This window comes from Amblyraja radiata, chromosome 21 (genome assembly GCF_010909765.2).
Source record: "Amblyraja radiata isolate CabotCenter1 chromosome 21, sAmbRad1.1.pri, whole genome shotgun sequence".
NCBI classification, from domain to species: domain Eukaryota; kingdom Metazoa; phylum Chordata; class Chondrichthyes; order Rajiformes; family Rajidae; genus Amblyraja; species Amblyraja radiata.
Window position 1 is genome coordinate 42,806,491 of NC_045976.1, and position 20,889 is coordinate 42,827,379.

At 50.2% G+C, this 20,889-nt stretch overlaps 1 protein-coding gene across 2 annotated transcripts; it reads right to left on the reverse strand.

Annotated features, from left to right (window-relative positions):
- Nucleotides 1-623: 623 nt before the first annotated feature.
- Nucleotides 624-20,192, reverse strand: dclre1c (DNA cross-link repair 1C). Of its 2 annotated transcripts, none has more exons than XM_033040203.1 (14): nt 20,032-20,192; nt 19,075-19,126; nt 18,066-18,150; nt 16,473-16,532; nt 14,523-14,578; nt 12,692-12,793; nt 11,623-11,695; nt 10,641-10,781; nt 9,465-9,566; nt 9,244-9,380; nt 5,578-5,632; nt 4,703-4,791; nt 3,477-3,574; nt 624-1,361 (listed from the first exon to the last, which is right to left on the reverse strand). In XM_033040203.1, the coding sequence occupies exons 1-14, from the start codon at nt 20,138-20,140 to the stop codon at nt 874-876; spliced, it is 1,647 nt and encodes a 548-aa protein (XP_032896094.1). In that variant the 5' UTR covers nt 20,141-20,192; the 3' UTR covers nt 624-873. The 2 variants fall into 2 exon arrangements, with proteins under 2 accessions (XP_032896094.1, XP_032896093.1); XM_033040202.1 differs by having other exon boundaries at nt 624-1,376.
- Nucleotides 20,193-20,889: the final 697 nt, after the last annotated feature.

The window sequence follows — 20,889 nt, forward strand, 5'->3', positions numbered from 1 at the left end:
TGAGTTACTCCAGCACTCTGTGAAACGTCACCTATCCATGTTCCCAACAGATGCTGCCTAACCCGCTGAGTTACTCCAGCACTCTGTGATTTGCTTGAGATTTCTGCATCTGCGGTTGCTTGTTTCTCAGCACCATTTTCTGCCCGTTACCCCTCAAGGTCCTGCAGTCTAAGGGCAGCACGGTGGCAGAGTTGGGACTAGGATAGATGGGGCATGATGGGCAGAAGGGCCTGTTTCCATGCTGAATCACTCTGTCACTCCAACAGCCCGATCGATTGAAGATGAAAACCATGATTTCGCTGCAGTCTCGCTAGAACCCTGACGCAGGCCTCCGTCAAACCCTCAAGGAGTTTATCAATCAATCAATCAGATTTATTGATCATCTACACAATGAAGTGCAGTGAAATGAATTTGCCAGCAGCGGTACGATCAAAAAGAACACACAATACACAATAAAATGTAACACAAACATTCACCACACACATTCTTCACTGTGGCGGAAGGCACAGTCAGTCCTTAATTGTTCCCCCGTGGTTGGGGCCATGAACCCTCCGCAGTCGCCGCTGTGGGCGGCCAGATGTACAGGCCCTCTCGTCGGGACGGTAAGTCCCGAATTGGTGCTTCCCTACCGGAGACCGCGGCTTCACGATGATGTAGGCCGCAGGCCGACGGTCTGAGCTCTTCTCTAGGGATCCGGCTCCGGATGGTAAGTCCACGCCGTGCCTGCGGCTAGAAGCTCCGCAGACCGCGGCTTGAGGCTGAACAGATCGCGGGTCAGCGATGGGAAAAAGTCCACACAGGTCGCTCCCCCGCTCGGCCCCTGCCATCTCTCGTGGTCGCACACCGCCTCTCCCTACCTGCGGGAGGGTCGACTCACTCCGTCTCCAGCCCGCTGCCCTGACTGGCCCGCTCCGATATGTGCGTTGACTGCGACGAACTTTGGGACGGATCGTGGGTGGAGTCGCCATCTTCGGAGTCGCTGAAGAGTTTGGGCGAGTGAGGAGCCATCTCCCGCTCCCAATCTTCCTCCCGTTCCCGCTGGAAGAACGAGTGCCAGCTGGGTGCGAGTGCCAGCGTCTCCTCGCCCGCCGTGCCTCCGACCCGCTGCCCTGCGCCCCCGCTGGCCCTCGGCGCGCTCCTCTCTTCAGCGTCGGCTCCGTCAATCTCTTCCTCTTCATCCTCCTCGTTCGACTCTTCGCAATCGTGGAACTCGGGGGTGAAGCAGGCGGGAGGTTCGCTGTTCACCGGGACCTCGTCGTCTGGCTCACGTCTGTCCGTGGGGGGCGAGGGAGGTGGGACGCACAGCGCCCGTTTCACCGGCATTACATGGTAGTCGTCGAAGAGTCCATCGACATCACCATCTGTGGAGGAAGGAACTGCAGATGCTGGTTTAATCCGAAGATAGACACAAAAGCTGGAGTAACTCAGCGGGACAGGCAGCATCTGTGGAGAGAATGAATGGGTGACGTTTCGGGTCGAGACTCTTCAGACTGATGTCAGGGGAAATGGAAACGAGGGATAAATGGTACACAAGACAAATGAATGAAAGATATGCAAAAAGCATCCCTTTCCCCTGGCTCTCAGTGTGAAGAAGGGTCTAGACCCGAAACGTCACCTATTCCTTTTGCTCCACAGATGCCGCCTCTCCCGCTGAGTTACTCCAACATTTTGTTTAACAAAGAACTGCTGAAAAATCGAAGGGAGACAAAAATGCTGGAGTAACTCAGTGGGTCAGGCAGCATCTCTGGAGAGAAGGAATAGGTGACGTTTTGGGTTGAGACCCTTCTTCAGACTGAAGAAAGGACCCGAAACATCTCCCATTCCTTCTCTCCAGAGATGCTGCCTGTCCCGCTGAGTAGCTCCAGCTTTTTGTGAGTAAGTAGTTTTGGTTGAGTTTATTGTCCCGTGTACCGAGGTACAGTGAAAAGCTTTTGTTGCGCGCTAACCAGTCAGCGGAAAGACAATACATGATTACAATCGAGCCGTCCACAGTGTACAGATACAGGATAAAGGGAATAACGTTTAGTGCAAGGTAAAGCCAGTATAAAATATGATCAAAGATAGTCCGAGGGTCACCAATGAGGTAGATAGTAGTTCAGGACTGCTCTCTAGAGAGGAACAGCATTAGACAATAAACTAAAGATAACTCCTGAAGACAGAGTCAGTCACCGCACGTAAATGCCGCAGCGGGTAGAGCTGCTGCCTCCCAGCACCAGAGACCCACGTTCCATCCTGACTACGGGTGCTGTCTGTACGGAGTTTGCATGTTCTCCTTGTGATCTGCGTGGGTTTTCTCCGGGTGCTCCGGTTTCCTCCTACACTCCAAAGACGCGCAGGTTTGTAGGTTAATGGGCTTTGGTAAATTGTAAATTGTTCCTGGTGTGTGTAGGATAGTGTTAGTGTGCGGGGATCGCTGGTCGGCACGGACTCGAAGGGTCCGTTTCGGCGCTGTATCTGAAAACTAAACTAGGAGCCGCTGAGATACTCCAGCACTCTGTGTGTGTCAGGAGGGACAGGGCTGTGTGTAACACTTGGTCGACCAGCGACCACACAATCACATTGCAAACAGCTGCCTTGTTATTTGGCCAGAGGGCAGCGAGAGGTGAAAGGCATGGACTTTGGTTTGTTTATCAGACTGTTCCCATGTTCCCTCCAGACAGCACTGACCTCACCAGGAGCAAGGTTGATCATCACAGCCCACATCCGTGGGTGGAGCTGGGTACACCGAGGTGCCCGAACACCTCACTGGGGAACGGAAGCTCACCTGTGTCTGGACTCAGGAAACTCTCTCATACTCTCACTCACTCTCACACTCTCTCTCTCACACACTCTCGTACTCTCTCACACACTCTCCCTCTCTCTCTCCCTCATTCTCTCTCCCTCTCTCCCTCATTCTCTCTCCATCTCTCTCTCTCTCATTCTCTCCCTCTCATTCTCTCTCTCACTCACACTCACTCTCACACTCTCTCTCTCACTCTGTGCGTGTGTGTGAGAATCCACCTGTCTGTTTTTGAGTGTGTGTCTGTGTCTGGCTGTGTGTGTGTGTTGTAGACACAAAATGCTGGAGTAACTCAGGCAGCTTCTCTGGAGAAAAGGACCAGGTGGCGTTTCAGGTCGAGACCCTCAGACATCATTTGTGTGTGTGTGTGTTTTTGTGTATCTGTGCCTGGCTGTGTATGTGTGCGTCTGTCTTTCTGTCCGTGCACACGTGTGTGTGTGTGCGTGTGCGTCAGTGTCTGACCCTCTCATTTACACATCAAACTATTTGTCCACCTGTTGGTCAAACAATGCGGACCAGACCTCATGCTGCAGTTAGACGGAGACACAAGGAACTGCAGATGCTGGAATCTTAAGCAAAACACAAAGTGCTGGAGGAACTAATTCCAGAGTGGGTGGGATGAGGTGATGTTGGGAGCTTCCTGGGAAAGACTCGGAGTGATCCAACTAACCCCATCCCACATATTCCACACACTCACCTCCCTCGTTGGAGAAGCTCTGCCTCCATCTCTTCAGCTTCCCCAGTGGTTTGTAGGTGGCTTCATCCCCACAATCCTTCCTGCAGAACGACTTCAATCTGGAGAAGAACAGGTAGGAAACTCAAGGACCAGTCTCACCCCGGTTACTCCCTCTTCTCCCCTCTGGCAGGAGGTACAGAAGTGTGAAAACGAACGCACACCTCCAGATTCAGGGACAGTTTCTTCCCGGCTGTTATCAGGCAACTGAATCATCCTACCACAACCAGAGAGTGGTCCTGAACTACTATCTACCTCATTGGTGACCCCCGGACTATCTTTGATCAAACTTTATCTTGCACTAGAACATTATTGTATTTATCCTTTACACTGTTGCGTCTTGATCTGAAACATCAACTGTTCCTTCTCTCCGGAGATGCTGTCTGAGCCGCTGAGTTACTCCAGCTGTTTGTGTCTTTATCTACATTGCTCGATCCCTCTGCTCTACAACACTCCCCAGACCCCCACCTGCCACGGTGCCCATGTTTGTTCTCCTATTATCTGCAGTTTTGGTCTCCACATTTGTGGAAGGACATTCTTGCTATTGAGGGAGTGCAGCGTAGGTTCACCAGGTTAATTCCCAGGATGGCGGGACTGTCATATGCTGAGAGAATGGAGCGGCTGAGCTTGGAGACTCTGGAGTTTAGAAGGTAGACAAAAGTGCTGGAGAAACTCAGCGGGTGCAGCAGCATCTATGGAGCGAAGGAAATAGGCAACGTTTCGGGCCGAAACCCTTCTTCAGAGTTTAGAAGGAAGAGAGGGAATCTTATTGAAACATATAAGATTATGAAGGGTTTGGACATGCTAGTGGCAGGAAACATGTTCCCGATGTTGGGGGAGTCCAGAACCAGGGACTATAGTTTAAGAATACGGGGTAAGCCATTTACAACGGAGATGAGGAAAAACGTTTTCACACAGAGAGTTGTGAGTCTGTGGAATTCTCTGCCTCAGAAGGCAATGGAGGCTGATTCTCTGAGTTAGATAGAGCTCTTAAAGATAGCGGAGTCAGGGGATATGGGGAGAAGGCAGGAATGGGGCACTGATTGTGGATGATCAACCATGATCACAGTGAATGGCGGTGTTGGCTCGAAAGGCCGAATGGCCTACTCCTGCACCTATTGTCTATTGTCCAAATGCCACCACAGTGAAAATCACATGAGCTCAGAGCTTGCATCAACACGTCTACTCACAACTCCTTCACCTCTTCATAGGTCTTGCCCATAGGTAGCACATTAGCGTGGACAGTCACTGGTTGGATATACGAGAGGAAATCCTTTATCTGGCAGAGAGAGAGGGAGAGAAGAAACAAAGAATTCATTTTATTTAAAGAAAATATTTCTTTAGATAGACAAAAGTGCTGGAGTAACTCAGCGGGTGCAGCAGCATCTATGGAGCGAAGGAAATAGGCAACGTTTCGGGCCGAAACCCTTCTGGAAATAGGCAACGTTTCGGGTCGAAACCCTTCTGGAAATAGGCAACGTTTCGGGCCGAAACCCTTCTGGAAATAGGCAACGTTTCGGGCCGAAACCCTTCTGGAAATAGGCAACGTTTCGGGCCGAAACCCTTCTGGAAATAGGCAACGTTTCGGGACGAAACCCTTCCGGGTTTCGGCCCGAAACGTTGCCTATTTCCTTCGCTCCATAGATGCTGCTGCACCCGCTGAGTTTCTCCAGCACTTTTGTCTAACTTTGTTTTTCCAACATCTGCAGTTCCTTCTTAAACAAAATATCACTTTACATTGTTTCTCTTGTTATTTAAATTAAAGATAAAAGAGTGTGTAGGATAGTGTTAGTGTGCGGGGATCGCTGGTCGGAGTGGATCGGTGGGCCGAAGGGCCTGTTTCTGCACTGTATCTCTAAACTAAGCTGTGCAAAACACACACACACACACACACACACACACACACACACACACACACACACACACACACACACACACACACACACACACACACACACACACACACACACACACACACACACACACACACAGGGGTCTCTGGCTCTGTGAGGCAGCAGCTCTACCAACTGAAGCTCGGATGTGACGCTAAGCTGTAGATTATTACCTCAGTGAAGGACGAATGGAAGGAGAAACAGGCACGGTAGCAACTCTCGCTAGTCCTGGAAAAATACAGACAATCAGATTAAGGAGATGTAGACACGAGGAACATAGACAATAGGTGCAGGAGTAGAGGCCATTCGGCCCTTCGAGCCAGCACCGCCATTCAATATGATCATGGCTGATTATCCAAAATCAGTACCCCGTTCCTGTTTTCTCCCCATATCCCTTGATTCCGTTAGCCCTAAGAGCTAAATCTAACTCTCTCTTGAAAACATCCAGTGAATTGGCCTCCACTGCCTTCTGTGGCAGAGAATTCCACAGATTCACAACTCTCTGGGTGAGAAAGGCTTTCTTCATCTCAGTCCTAAATGGCCGACCCCTTATTCTTAAACTGTGACCCCTGGTTCTGGACTCCCCCAACATGGGGAACATTTTTCCTGCATCTAGCCTGTCCAATCCCTTAAGAATTTTATATGTTTCTATAAGATAACTAACTGCAGATGCTGGTTTACAAAGTACCGCATCTATTTCTCTCATAATTTAAATATATGTCCTCCCCTCAACCTCCGGCACTCCACAGAAAATAATCCAATTTTATCCAGAAAAAAGACACAGAGTGCTGGAGTAACTCAGCGGGTCAGGCAGCATCTGTGGAGAACATGGATAGGTGACGTTTCACAGAGTGCTGGAGTAACTCAGCGGGTCAGGCAGCATCTGTGGAGAACATGGATAGGTGACGTTTCACAGAGTGCTGGAGTAACTCAGCGGGTCAGGCAGCATCTGTGAAGAACATGGATATCCTACACACACTAGGGACAATTTACAATTTTACCAAAGTCAATGAACCTACAAACCTGCACGTCTTTGGAGTGTGGGAGGAAACCGGAACACCCGGAGAAAACCCACGCAGGTCACGGGGAGAATGTACAAACTCCGTACAGACAGCACCCGTAGTCAGGATCGAACCTGGATCTCTGTCGCTGTGAGGCAGCAACTCTACCGCTGCGCCTCTGTGACGGGTTCTGCATGGGTGCCAGTGGTGCAGCTGCTGTGGGAAACGTTGCTCCAGGTGGTTCCATCTCAACCTCATAACCTCACACAGGGCTCTGTGGTCGTAAGATAGAGACCTCGACATGGGTGGGAATTCACAGCAGCTTTATTGGAATTAGGGGGGGAGGAGCTGAAGGGTCATGAGTTTTATAGTTTACAGTTTAGTCTATTGTCACGTGAACCGAGGTTTAGCGAAAAGTTCATATGTTCATCAGAGCGGGATTAGGCCATTCGGCCCATCAAGTCTACTCCGCCATCGAGAGTGTTTAATTGTATGTACAGAGAACAGAAGAATGAGATACTTGCAAGATGCAGATTTACAGGCCTGTTAACACAATGACACGCAAATAGATATATAGGTCCACCACCCATTTTCCTGCACGCTTGGTTCATGTTCACGGTGATAGGAGCAGAATTAGGCCATTCGGCCCATCAAGTCTACTCCTCCATCCAATCATGGCTGATCTATCTCTCCCTCCTAACCCCATTCTCCTGCCTTCTCCCCGTAACCCCCGACTACCCGCACTAATCAAGAATCTATCTATCTCTGCCTTAAACATATCCACTGACTTGGCCTCCACAGCCGTCTGTGGCAATGAATTCCACAGATTCACCACCCTCTGGCTAAAGAAATTTCTTTCTAAAGGAACGTCTTTTAATTCTGAGGATAAGACATTCTGCAAATTCTTACCTTTCAGCAAAACACAACGTGCTGGAGGAACAGAGGGTCTGAAGACGGGTCTCAACCCAAAATGTCACCTATTCCTTTTCTCCAGAGATGCTGCCTGACCTGCTGAGTTACTCCAGCATTTTGTGTCTACATTTAAGACATTTAGACAGATACGTGGATAGGACAGGTTTAGAGGGATAGACAATAGGTGCAGGAGTAGGCCATTCGGCCCTTCGAGCCAGCACCGCCACTCACTGTGATCATGGCTGATCATCCACAATCAGATCACCCCGTTCCTGCCTTCTCCCCATATCCCTTGACTCTGCTATCTTTAAGAGCTCTATCTAACTCTCTCTTGAAAGCATCCAGAGAATTTGCCTCCACTGCCCTCTGAGGCAGAGAATTCCACAAATTCACAACTCTCTGGGTGAAAAAGTGTTTCCTCATCTCCGTTCTAAATGGCCTACCCCTTATTCTTTGGATATGGGCCAAATGCAGGCTGGTGGGACTAGTGTAGATGGGGCATGTTTGTCGGCAGGGGCAAGGTGGGCCGAAGGGTTCTGTTTCCGCGCTGTATGACTAACTGAACTAGAAGTTAAAGACTGATACAGTCATCTTGGGACAGACACAGAGTGCTGGAGTAACTCAGCGGGTCAGGCAGCATCTGTGGAGAACGTGGATAGGTGACGTTTCACAAAGTGCTGGAGTAACTCAGCGGGTCAGGCAGCATCTGTGGAGAACATGGATAGGTGACGTTTCACAAAGTGCTGGAGTAACTCAGCGGGTCAGGCAGCATCTGTGGAGAACATGGATAGGTGACGTTTCACAGAGTGCTGGAGTAACTCAGCGGGTCAGGCAGCATCTGTGGAGAACATGGATAGGTGACGTTTCACAAAGTGCTGGAGTAACTCAGCGGGTCAGGCAGCATCATCTGTGGAGAACATGGATAGGTGACGTTTCACAGAGTGCTGGAGTAACTCAGCGGGTCAGGCAGCATCTGTGGAGAACATGGATAGGTGATGTTTCGGGCTTGAGACCCTTCTTCAGACTGAGTCGGGGGAGAGGGAAACGAGGGATATTAAAGGGAACAAAGAACAAATTGAATGAAAGGTATGAAAAGAACCAATCAAAGCCATTAACTATGGTCAAGGAAAGGTGGAGCCCACAATGGGCCATTGTTGGCAGTGGGGAAGGTGATAGCGAGCGGATGCCAACAGTGAAACTCAACAGAATGACAGTGAAACTAGTACGACGACCAGGGTGGGTGAGGGTCGGAGAGAGAGCGGAAGCAAGGGTTACTTACAATTAGAGAAGTCATTAATCATACTGCTGGGGTGGAAGCTGCCCGAGCGAAATATGAGGATGAGTTCATCCAATTTGTGTATGGCTTCACTCTGACAATGGAGGAGGCCCAGTATCTATATCCACTGTTCTAAGTTTAGTTTAGTTTAGAGATACAGCGCGGGAACAGGCCCTTCAGCCCACCGAGTCTGCGCTGACCAGTGATCCGCGCACACTAAACACTATCCTACACACACTAGGGACAATTTACATTCATAACCAAGCCTATTAATCTACAAACCTGCACGTCTTTGGAGTGTGGGGGGAAACCGGAGCACCCGGAGGAAACCCACACAGGTCACGGGGAGAACGTACAAACTCCGTGCAGACAGCGCCCGTGGTCAGGATGGAACCCGGGTCTCTGGCGCTGTGAGGCAGCAGCTCTACCCGCTGCACCACCCTATACATCGGCAAGAACAAGTGCAGACTAGCGATCATTTCACTGAACCTCCTCTCGCGGGCGAGAGTCATCCGGGGGGGGGGGGGGGGTTAGACTGGGGCGAGGGGCTAGACCGGGGGGGGGGGGGGGGGGGGGGCTAGACCGGGGGGGGGGGGGGCTAGACCGGGGAGGGGGGGGGGGCTAGACCGGGGGGGGGGGGGTCCCCTCACCTGACTATCACGTTGGCCCTCTTTATCCTTTCCGCAAACCACATGGTGGAGGGTTTGATGCTGATGATGCGCAGGGGAGTGCCGTCAGCGGCGATGTTCCCACACGGAAGCCTGTTCCCACGGACAAAGTAGTCTTCCTGTGGAAACATCAGACACAGTTGCTGCCTCACAGCGGCGAAACAAGAAACAAAACTGGCAGAAAGTGCAGAGGTCACAGCTACCTTGGGATGCCTACACGCGTGGATCTGTGTCATGCGGTCCGTAGTCACGTGGTGGAGGATCTCCGGCATGTTTTTGAACATGTCTAGCTTGTTAAGATGAACCTATGAAACACATACCAGAAATTAACCTTAGAACTGGTGCAGCGGGTAGAGCTGCTGCCTCACAGCGCCAGAGAACCGGGTTCCATCCCGACTACGGGTGCTGTCTGTACGGAGTTTGTACGTTCTCCCCGTGACCTGCGTGGGTTTTCTCCGGGTGCTCCGGTTTCCTCCCACACTCCAAAGTTAATTCCCGGGATGGCGGGACTGTCATATGCTGATAGAATGGAGCGGCTGGGCTTGTACACTGGAGTTTAGAAGGATGAGAGGGTATCTCATTGAAACATATAAGATTGTTAAGGGTTTGGACACGCTAGAGGCAGGAAACATGGTCCCGATGTTGGGGGAGTCCAGAACCAGGGGCCACAGTTTAAGAATAAGGAGTAAGCCATTTAGAACGGAGACAAGGAAACACTTTTTCTTACAGAGAGTTGTGAGTGTGTGGAATTCTCTGCCTCAGAGGGCGGTGGAGGCAGGTTCTCTGCATGTTTTCAAGAGAGAGCTAGATAGGGCTCTTAAAAATAGCGGAGTCAGGGGATATGGGGAGAAGGCAGGAACGGGGTACTGATTGGGGATGATCATTGAATGGCGGTGCTGGCTCGAAGGGCCGAATGAACTACTCCTGCACCTATTGTCTATTGACCGTCAGGTTTGTAGGTTAATTGGCTTTGGTATAAATGTAACTTGTCCCTAGTGTGTGTGTGGGATAGTGTTAGCGCTGGCCGGCACGGACTCGATGGGCCGAAGGGCCTGTTTCCTCACAAGGATTGGGTTGGGAGAAAGGTTTAGTTTTAGTTTAGTTTAGTTTCGAGATACAGTCAAGCCAATTAAAATGTTCTACCAAGCCAATCAACTGGCAGCGTAGACTTAGAGAGTCATGGAGTGTTACAGCGCGGAAACAGGCCCTTCGGCCCAACCTGCCCACACCCTAGTCCCACCTGCCCACGTTTAGTCCATATCCCTCCAAACCTGTCCTCTCCATGTACCCGTCCAACTGTTTCTTAAACGTTGGGATAGTCCCCTGCCTTGAAGGGCCGAATGGCCTAATAGTGCTGCTATGATTTATGAAGTGCTCACCTGGATGCCGAACTCCTCGCTGAGGTTGGTGAAGAGATACTCGTATCCGTAGGCTGCCTTGCAGTTGAGCCAGACCACGTGGTAAGGGCTGAGGGTGACCCAGCTGCCGACTAGCTGCATGATCCCGTTCAGACACTCCTCCTGGGCACCAAACCACACACTCAGTCCCACAGACATCTCCAACATTAATACATCAAGACCCGCTGCAGAGTTCACACTTTAGAGATACAGCGCGGAAACAGGCCCATCGGCCCATCGAGTCCGCGCCGACCAGCGATCCCCGCACACTAACACTATCCTACACACACTGGGGACCATTTATGAATTTACAGTGGCGCAGCGGTAGAGTTGCTGCCTCACAGCGCCAGAGACCCGGGTTATTGAAACATATAAGATTATAAAGGGTTATTTGAGGGAGTGCAGCGTAGGTTTACAAGGTTAATTCCTGGGATGGCGGGACTTAACCTTGCTGATTGGGGATATGGGGAGAAGGTAGGAACTGGGTACTGATTGGGGATGATCAGCCATGATCACATTGAATGGTGGTGTTGGCTCGAAGGGCCAAATGGCCTACTCCTGTACCTATTGTCTATGGTCTATCCATGTACCCGTCCAAATGTCTTTTAAAATGTTGTTATAGTCCCTGCCCCAACTACCTCCTCTGGCAGCTCGTTCCTTACACCCACCACCCTCTGTGTGAAAAAGTTGCCCCTCAGGTTCCTGTAAGGTCTTTCCTCTCATCACCTTAAACCAATGTCATCAGGTTGGGCGTTGGGGGTTACGGGCAGAGGGCAGGAGAATGGTTCAGGAGGGAGAGATACATCAGCCATGATTGAATGGCGTAGTAGACTTGATGGGCAGAATGGCCTAATTCTGCTGCTATCACGTATGAACTCATGAACATATGTTTGGGGGTCCCGGGGAGGATAAATGAAACTCTTGTCAAAATCTGAGATGTGCGTTGAAGTTGAGATATACTTACCCGGCTAGGGATTTGGTAGAATCGTGGATCACAGAATGTCGTGTCTAAATACACAGTCGATATGTCTTTGACCCTGAGGTAGAAGAATGACAGAACGGTCACGGCCATTCGGGCCATCCAATACATGCTATCTTCAGCAGTCACATCGCCCACATCACAAGGTATTTGGCATATTGTCCATCATCAGTCAGAGCATTGAGTATAGAAGTTGGGAGGTCATGCTGCAGTTGTATAAGATGTCGGTGAGGCCGCATTTTGAATATTGTGTTCAGTTCTGGGCACATCGTTATAGGAAAGATGTTGCCAAGCTGGAAAAGGTATTGCGAAGATTTACGAGGATGTTGCCAGGACTAGAGGGTGTGAGCTACAGGTTGAGCAGGCTGGGACTCTATTCCTTGGAGCGCAGGAGGATGAGGGGTGATCTTATGTAAGTGTATAAAATCATGAGAGAAATAGATGCACAGAGTCTTTTGCCCAGAGTAGGGGAATTGAGGACCAGAGGATATAGGTTCATGGTGAAGGGGAAAAGATTAAAAAATAATATGAGGGGTAACTTTTTCACACAAAAGGGTGGTGGGTGTGCGGAACGAGCTGCCGGAGGAGGTAGTTGAGGCAGGGACTATAGCAATGTTTAAGAAACAGTTAGACAGATACATGGATAGGACAGGTTTGGAGGGATATGGACCAAACATGGGCAGGTGGGACTAGTGTAGATGGGACATGTTGGCCGGTGTGGGCAAGTTAGGCCGAAGGGCAAATTTTACTGAAGCCAAACATCCCACAAACCTGCACGTCTTTCGAATGTGGGAGGAAACCGGTGCACCCGGAGAAAACCCACGCAGGAGAATGGGAGGACGTACAAACTCCGTACAGACAGCACGAGAATCAAACCCGGGTCCCTGCAGCCATTCGGCTCATCAAGTCTGGGAATGAGTGAGGTTTCGGGTTGAGACCCTTCTTCAGAGGTGTAGATGGAGTCGATGGTGGGGGGTGAGGGGTGCTGGTTTGTGCGTTAGACTGGGCTAGGAGCTGACACTGGGAAGGGTCAAGGTTGATGTTGTTGCGTTACCTGCCACCTGAGTGTAGCCACTCCAGACGAGCAGCCTCTCCGCTGGCCAGCCGGAAATCTCCAGTGTACAGCACCGTGCCACCCATCCCCTCAAACAGGAACCTGCAACCAAGCACACAGCACAACCCCAGCACAAAGTGGCCGTTAGTTTAGAGATAGACAATAGACAATAGGTGCAGGAGTAGTATATTCGGCCCTTCAAGCCAGCACCACCATTCAATGTGATCATGGCTGATCATCCCCAATCAGTACCCCGTTCCTGCCTTCTCCCCATATCCCCTGACTCCGCTATCTTTAAGAGCCCTATCTAGCTCTCTCTTAAAAGCATCCAGAGAACTGACCTCCACCGCCCTCTGAGGCAGAGAATTCCACAGACTCACAACTCTCTGTGAGAAAAATTGTTTCCTCGTCTCCGTTCTAAATGGCTTACCCCTTATTCTTAAACCGTGGCCCCTGGTTCTGGCCTCCCCCAACATCGGGGACATGTTTCCTGCCTCTAGCGTGTCCAAACCCTTAACAATCTTATATGTTTCAATAAGATCCCCTCTCATCCTTCTAAACTCCAGAGTGTACAAGCCCAGCTGCTCCATTCTCTCAGCATATGACAGCCCCGCCATCCCGGGAATTAACCTTGTAAACCTACGCTGCATTCCCTCAATAGCAAGAATGTCCTTCCTCAAATTAGGGGACCAAAACTGCACACAATACTCCACGTGTGGTCTCACTAGGGCCCTGTACAACTGCAGAAGGACCTCCTTGCTCCTATACTCGACTCCTCTTGTTATAAAGGCCAATTGGCTTTCTTCACTGCCTGCTGTACCTGCATGCTTTAGATAGTTTAGAGCGCGGCCACGATGGTGCAGCGGGTAGAGCTGCTGTCTCACAGCGCCAGAGACCCGGGTTCCATCCCGATTACGGGTGCTGTCTGTATGGAGTTTGTACGTTCTCCCTGTGACGTGCGTGGGTTTTCTCCGGGCGCTCCGGTTTCCTCCCACACTCCAGGTTTGTAAGTTAATTGGCGGTGTAGGTGTAAATTGTCCCTAGTGTGTGTAGGATAGTGTTAGTGTGCGGGGATCGCTGGTCGGCGTGGACCCGGTGGGCCGAAGGGCCTGTTTCCGCGTTGTGCCTCTAAACTGAACTAAGATACAGTACAAAAACAGGCCCTTCAGCCCACCGACTCCACGCCGACCAGCGATCCCCGCACACTAACGCTATCCGACACACACTAGGGACAATTTACATTTATACCAAGCCAACAAACCTACAAACCTGTACGCGTTTGCAAATGTTGGTGGAAACCGCAGCACCCGGAGAAAACCCACGCAAGTCACGGGGAGAACATGCAAACTCCGTACTGACAGCACCCGTGGGCAGGATGGAACCGGGGTCTCCGGTGTGTATTAATGTATTATTGTTTGTTGTATGGGTCCACCACCGATTTTCCCGCAACTGCTGGTCCGGCACCTCCTTTAATCCGGACAGAATCACGAGACCGTGCTTGAAATCCCCCCTGGAAGTAGTCGTATAAACAAAGAGATGAACGTACCAGGTTTTCCTAATTCAGTTGTAGCTGACTGCTCTGTCCCTGGACTGGTGAGAACTGTATGCGCTCCCTCCTTGTGCCTGCCACTCCCTGTCCCCTCCGCCCTTGTATGTACACCCTCTTCAGCGTCTAATGGCCGCCCCCCTAGTGTCCAAAATAATACTGCAAGATATATCTCAGCAAAATAATATGATATGCCAACAATAAACATAAAAGGCTCCTACACTAATAATTGCACTGAGGATCGGAGCTTGGTAAAGCGATGGCATAAAACACAATGGTACCTACATAACGGATCCAGGGCAATGGCCTGCAGGTAGTAGAGTCACCAGAATGTCTTCCTTCTGTTCAAAGTCAAAATAGCATCCGTAGGTTTTATGCAAAACAATCAAAAGGCAGATCATTAGTTTAGAAACATATAAAATGTAGGTGCAGGAGTAGGCTATTCAGCACTTCGAGCCAGCACCACCATTCAATATGATCATGGCTGATCATCCAAAATCAGTACCCCGTTCCTGCCTGCTCCCCATATCATCTCAGTTTTCAAGAGAGAGTTAGATTTAGCTCTTTGGACTAACGAAATCAACGGATATGGTGAAAAGCAGGAACGGGGTACAGATTTTAGTTGATCAACCATGATCATATTGAACGGTGGTGCTGGCTCGAATGGCCTACTCCTACACCTATTTTTCTATGATGCTGTTAGACCCATAAGCTATTTAGTTTTTATTTAGTTTAGTTAAGAGATACAGTGCAGAAACAGACCCTTCAGCCCATCGAGTCTGTGCCGACCAGCGATCCCCGCACACTAACACTATCTGACACACACTAGGGACAATTTACAGAAGCCAATTAACCTACAAACCCGCACGTCTTTGGTGAGAAAACCCACAAGGTCACAGAGAGAACGTACAAACTCCGTACAGACATCACCGGTAGTCAGGATTGAGCCTGGGTCTCTGACGCGGTGAGGCAGCAACTCTACCGCTGCGCCATCATTTTTTTTCCTGTGAAAATGTATTGATTGAAGCAAAAAGAGACACAAACTCAGAGGGTCAGGCAGCATCTCTGGAGAAGGGTGCACGGTGGCGCAGCGGGTAGAGCTGCTGCCTCACAGCGCCAGAGACACAGGCTCAATCCTGACTACGGGTGCTGTCTGTACGGAGTTTGTACGTTCTCCCCGTGACTGCGTGGGTTTTCTCTGCGCGCTCCAGTTACCTGCCACACTCCAAAGACGTGCTGGTTTGTAGGTTAATTGACTTCTGTCAATTATTCCTAGCGTGTAGGATAGCACTAGTGTACGAGGTGATCGCTGTCCAGCACGAACTCGGTGGGCCGAAGGGCCTGTTTCTACGTTGTATCTCTAAACTAAACTAAAAACATGCATTTGTGATGTGGTCGGGATGCTTCTTCAGCCCTTATAGAAAACGTCACCTATCCATGTTCTCCAGAGATGCTGCCTGACCTGCTGAGTTACTCCAGCACTCTGTGCCTTTATTTGTATACCAGCACCTGCAGTTCCTTGTTTTTACATTGATACTGTGTTGATTGAAGGTTTCAAATTTGTCCTTCCTAAATACTTGCAGTACATAAACCACGTAGTGTAAGACCAGCAGTGTACCCTAGAACAGGTGTCCCACAGGGTGAGTGTGTGTGCTTGGAGCGTTATACAGAGTGAGCATGTGTTCAACAATGCACTCTGCACAGCTGCAAGGCTTTTCTCACAACCACAAGCCAACAACAAGGCTAGCTTGCACCATGGGCAAAGTAGGTCAAGGTTCAGTAGCAGAAAATACAAAGTATATTGAACTCTCTAACTTCAAATAACCCTTGCTTTCCCTCTCTCCATCCCTTCCCAGTTCTCCGACCAGGCTGACTGTCCTCGCTTACATCTTATCTCTGTTGTTGTATCCTTCTCCAAGCCAACAATGATCTACTCCACATTTTCCTTGATCTCCATCTCCCTTGCCTTGTCTTCACACCTTGCACTTCCTTATCTCTGTATCTCCCTCTCCTCCCCCCCCCCTGACTAGGTCTGAAGAAAGGTCTATCCCTCTCCCCCTCTCGACTAGGTCTGTAGAAGGGTCTAGGTTAGAATGGTCAGGTTGGGCCGAAGGGCATGTTTCCATGCTGTAACTCTGTCACTGTAATGTTCATACCCATTTAAAAAAAAACATTTTCAGATGATAATACTTATTTGAACATCTGCCCCAGAGTGAGGACAAGGTGAAGCTCTACCTTTCCTGCAGCTTCATCAACCAAGGAGATTTGAGTTGGAGTTTCAACTTCAATGGCAGTCTGAAAAAAACAAACATTTACTGCACTTTTCCCTTTGAACATTTCTCGTGGAATTTTCAATTAAAATCTACATCCTCAACACCTTTGAGACAGCTGGCTTTGTGAAATGTTCATTTTAATAGTGCCTTTCCCATCCCTTCTAGGATCCTTCACAGTGATGAAGTATCTGCTTTAGGCTCAGGTTCATTGTTGTCACGTGTACCGAGGTACAGTGGAATGCTGTGTTTAGCATGCTGACCAATCTAATCAGATTATACTACACATAAATACAACCAGGTCAAACTCAAGTACAATAGGTAGAGTCAAGACAAAGAAAGAGTGTAGTATTGGAGCACAACAGTTCCAGAGAAAAAGTCCAAGGTCTGCAGCAAGGTAGGTTGGAAGACAATAGACAAAGATCGGGATAGCACCCTAGCTTATGGAAGGATTGTTCAGAAGCCTGATAATAGAGGGGAAGAAGTTGTTCCTGAGTCTGGTGGTGCGCGCTTTCAAGCTTCTGTCCCTTCTGCCGGACGGGAGTGGGGAGAAGAAGGAATGACCGGGGTGGGACAGGGACAAGTCTTTGATGATGTTGGCTGCTTTCCTGAGGCAGCGTGAAGTGTTGATGGAGTCAATGGTGGGGAGTGTGGTCTGTGTGATGGACTGGGCTACATCTACAATGGTGGGGAGTGTGGTCTGTGTGATGGACTGGGCTACATCTACAATGGTGGGGAGTGTGGTCTGTGTGATGGACTGGGCTACATCTACAATGGTGGGGAGTGTGGCCTGTGTGATGGACTGGGCTACATCTACAATGGTGGGGAGTGTGGTCTGTGTGATGGACTGGGCTACATCTACAATGGTGGGGAGTGTGGTCTGTGTGATGGACTGGGCTACATCTACAATGGTGGGGAGTGTGGTCTGTGTGAGGGACTGGGCTACATCTACAATGGTGGGGAGTGTGGTCTGTGTGATGGACTGGGCTACATCTACAATGGCGGGGAGTGTGGTCTGTGTGATGGACTGGGCTACATCTACAATGGTGGGGAGTGTGGTCTGTGTGATGGACTGGGCTACATCTACAATGGTGGGGAGTGTGGTCTGTGTGATGGACTGGGCTACATCTACAATGAGGAACAAAGTTTAAAAGAGATGTCCAGGGTAAGTTTAAAGATATTTAATAATAATGATGAATGGGATTTATATAGCGCCTTTCTAATACTCAAGGCGCTTTACATCGCATTATTCATTCACTCCTCAGTCACACTCGGTGGTGGTAAGCTACTTCTGTAGCCACAGCTGCCCTGCGGCAGACTGACGGAAGCGTGGCTGCCAATCTGCGCCTACGGCCCCTCCGACCACCACCAATCACTCACACACATTCACACACAGGCAAAGGTGGGTGAAGTGTCTTGCCCAAGGACACAACGACAGTATGCACTCCAAGCGGGATTCGAACCGGCTACCATCCGGTTGCCAGCCGAACACTTAGCCCATTGTGCCATCTGCCATCCCAACGTTAGGAGATATAAGGGTAATGAGAAAGGAACTTACGATATAGTTCTCCCAGAATTTGTATTTTCTACTTGTTAGTAGAATTTCCTTTGTCACTGGTGAACAGTAAAGTCTCAGCTTCAAACTAAAATGAAAAGGAAATAAAGAATAATTCTTTAGTATTAATTCAGTAATTCAAATGCCCACCATCGAAGGTCCATCACAGTACTGACCTCCCCACCATCGAAGGTCCATCACAGGTACTGACCTCCCCACCATCGAAGGGATCTACAGGAGGCGCTGCCTCAAAAAGGCAGCCAGCATCATCAGAGGCCCACACCACCCTGGCCACACTCTCATCTCGCTGCTACCTTGGGGATGAAGGTACAGGAGCCTGAAAACCGTGACCTCCAGGTTCAAGAACAGCTTCTCCCCAACAACTATCAGGCTCTTGAACTCTGCACAACACTGACCTCAGCGACTGTGATCGTATACGGACAGTGTCTTTGGTTGCAATTCAAGAACAAAGTTCACCATGACCTTCTTAGGGACAGTTTCAGATGGTCAATGAACAATGGTCATGTCATGATGGTGACATTGTGCGAGTGAACGTGAAAGGAAGCATTTTTTGTTTTTAGAGATACAGCATGGAAACAGGCCCTTCGGCCCACCAAGTCCACGCTGACCATCGATCGCCCACTCACACTAGTTCTATGTTATCTCACTTCATCATCCACTCCCTACCCACTAGGGGGCAATTTACAGAGGGCCGATTAACCTACGAAAACCGCGCGTCTTTGGGATGTGGAAGGAAACCGGAGCACCAGGAGGAAACCCACGCAATCACGGGGAGAACGTACAAACTCCATACAGACAGCACCCGTAGTCAGGATGGAACCCGGGTCCCTGGCGCTGTGAGGGAGCAACTCTACCGCTGCGCCAACATGCCACACACATGTAACAAGTACTGCATAAAGCACCATTGACTATTGAGACATCTGCCCACCACAAACACCAGCCAGCCACAAAGACAAATAGCAGGCAGGACACGGAGGTAGGGGGATCGTACCTGCATTCCAGGCGCCGCTGAAGAGCTGGTGCTTTTAACCCTTTCATGTGATCTGCGGACAATAATGGTTGGGAAACACGATTATTCACAGTCCGTCCTTCCTCCCTCCTTCCCAAATGGTCTGAAGAAAGGTCTCGACCCGAAACGTCATCCATCGCTTTTCTCCAGAGATGCTGCCTGACCCGCTGAGTTACTCCAGCACTCTGTGAAACGTCACCTATCCTTGTTCTCCAGAGATGCTGCCTGACCCGCTGAGTTACTCCAGCACTCTGTGAAACGTCACCTATCCATGTTCTCCACAGATGCTGCCTGACCCGCTGAGTTACTCCAGCACTCTGTGTACAGCTAGGGTCTAGTCCTGATTTTCCAATCTAGCTCATTAAGGCCCGTGTACTTTTTCTCTGTAACCTGGAACTGTATTCCTTGGAGGGGGTGATCTTACAGGTGTTTAAGATCATGAGGTGAATAGATAGACCCTTACTCAGAGTAGGGAAATCAAGAACCAGACCATTTGGGATGGGGGAGAGGAGGGGTAGGGAGGGAGGAAGGGAAAGGGTGTGGGGAGGAAGAGGCATGATGGTGAGGGGTTAGAGGAGAGGAGAGAGGGAGGGAGGAGGTAGGTGAGAGGGGGAGAGGGGGGGGGAGGTGGGAGAGGGGGGAGATGAGGGGGCAGAGAGAGGGGAGGGGAGAGAGGAGAGGAGAGGAGTGGAGAGGAGAGGAGAGGAGAGGAGAGGAGAGGAGTGGAGAGGCGAGGAGAGGCGAGGAGAGGGGAGCGGAGACGTGGAGAGGAGCGGGGAGCAGAAGGGAGGCGAGGAAAGGAGAGGAGGGGAGGGGAGGAGAGGAGAGGAGAGGAGAGGAGAGGAGAGGAGAGGAGAGGAGAGGAGAGGAGAGGAGGGGAGGGGAGGGGAGGGAAGAGGAGAGGAGAGGGGGAGAGAGAGGAGAGGAGTCGGGTCGCACCTTTGTGGCAGTGGGAGAGGAAGAAGGCCTTGGCCACCAGGTTGTCTCTGTCGAACCTGTCGATGGACAGGCTGGGATACTCGGCCATGCGGCCCCCGAACGAGCTCATCGCCGCCGCTTCCCCCCGTGTCCCCCCTTCTCCCTGCTGTGTCCGCCGGCAAACTGTTACAGGCCGCCTCACAGACCGGCCAATCAGCGCGCGGTGGGGGCGGGATCTGGGGAACCCGGAAGTCGGTGAGCACGAAAGCGTTTGTCTGGGCCGTGGGGAGAGTCTGTCTGTCTGTCTGGGTCATGGGGAACGTCTGTCTGTCTGGGCCATTGGGAACGTCTGTCTGTCTGGGCAGTGGGGAGCGTCAATCTATCTGGGCAGTGGGGATTAAAATGTCTACAATGTCAAAATATAGAAAGCAAATGTGCAAAACATTTCCTGCTTTAACAATATTTGACATTTATATGTTGCAAACAAATTTGAATGGTAGATTTTTCTTAAGTTGTTACTGCAATTGCATCAAAGTGTTGAAAATAGGCCAGACAACATCAAATATAGACACAAAAAGCTGGAATAACTCAGCAGGACGGGCAGCATCTCTGGAGAGAAGGAATGGGTGATGTTCATAAATTCATATGTGATAGGAGCAGAATTAGGCCATTCGGCCCATCAAGTCTACTCTGCCATTCAATCATCGCTGATCTATCTCACCCTTCTAACCCCATTCTCCTGCCTTCTCCCCATAACCCCTGACACCCGCACTAATCATGAATCTATCTCTGCCTTAAAAATATCCACTGACTTGGCCTCCACAGCCGTCTGCGGCAAAGAATTCCACAGATTCACCACCCTCAGACTAAAGAAATTCC

Excerpts from the sequence above, each read along its gene's own strand:
- dclre1c (XM_033040202.1), bottom strand. The coding sequence starts at position 20,140 with ATGAGCTCGTTCGGGGGCCGCATGGCCGAGTATCCCAGCCTGTCCATC. Across the intron at positions 18,151-19,074 it reads CAGCGGCGCCTGGAATGCAG|TTTGAAGCTGAGACTTTACT; the intron begins GTACGATCCCCC and ends TTTTCATTTTAG. Across the intron at positions 10,782-11,622 it reads TCTACCAAATCCCTAGCCGG|GAGGAGTGTCTGAACGGGAT; the intron begins GTAAGTATATCT and ends TTTGGTGCCCAG.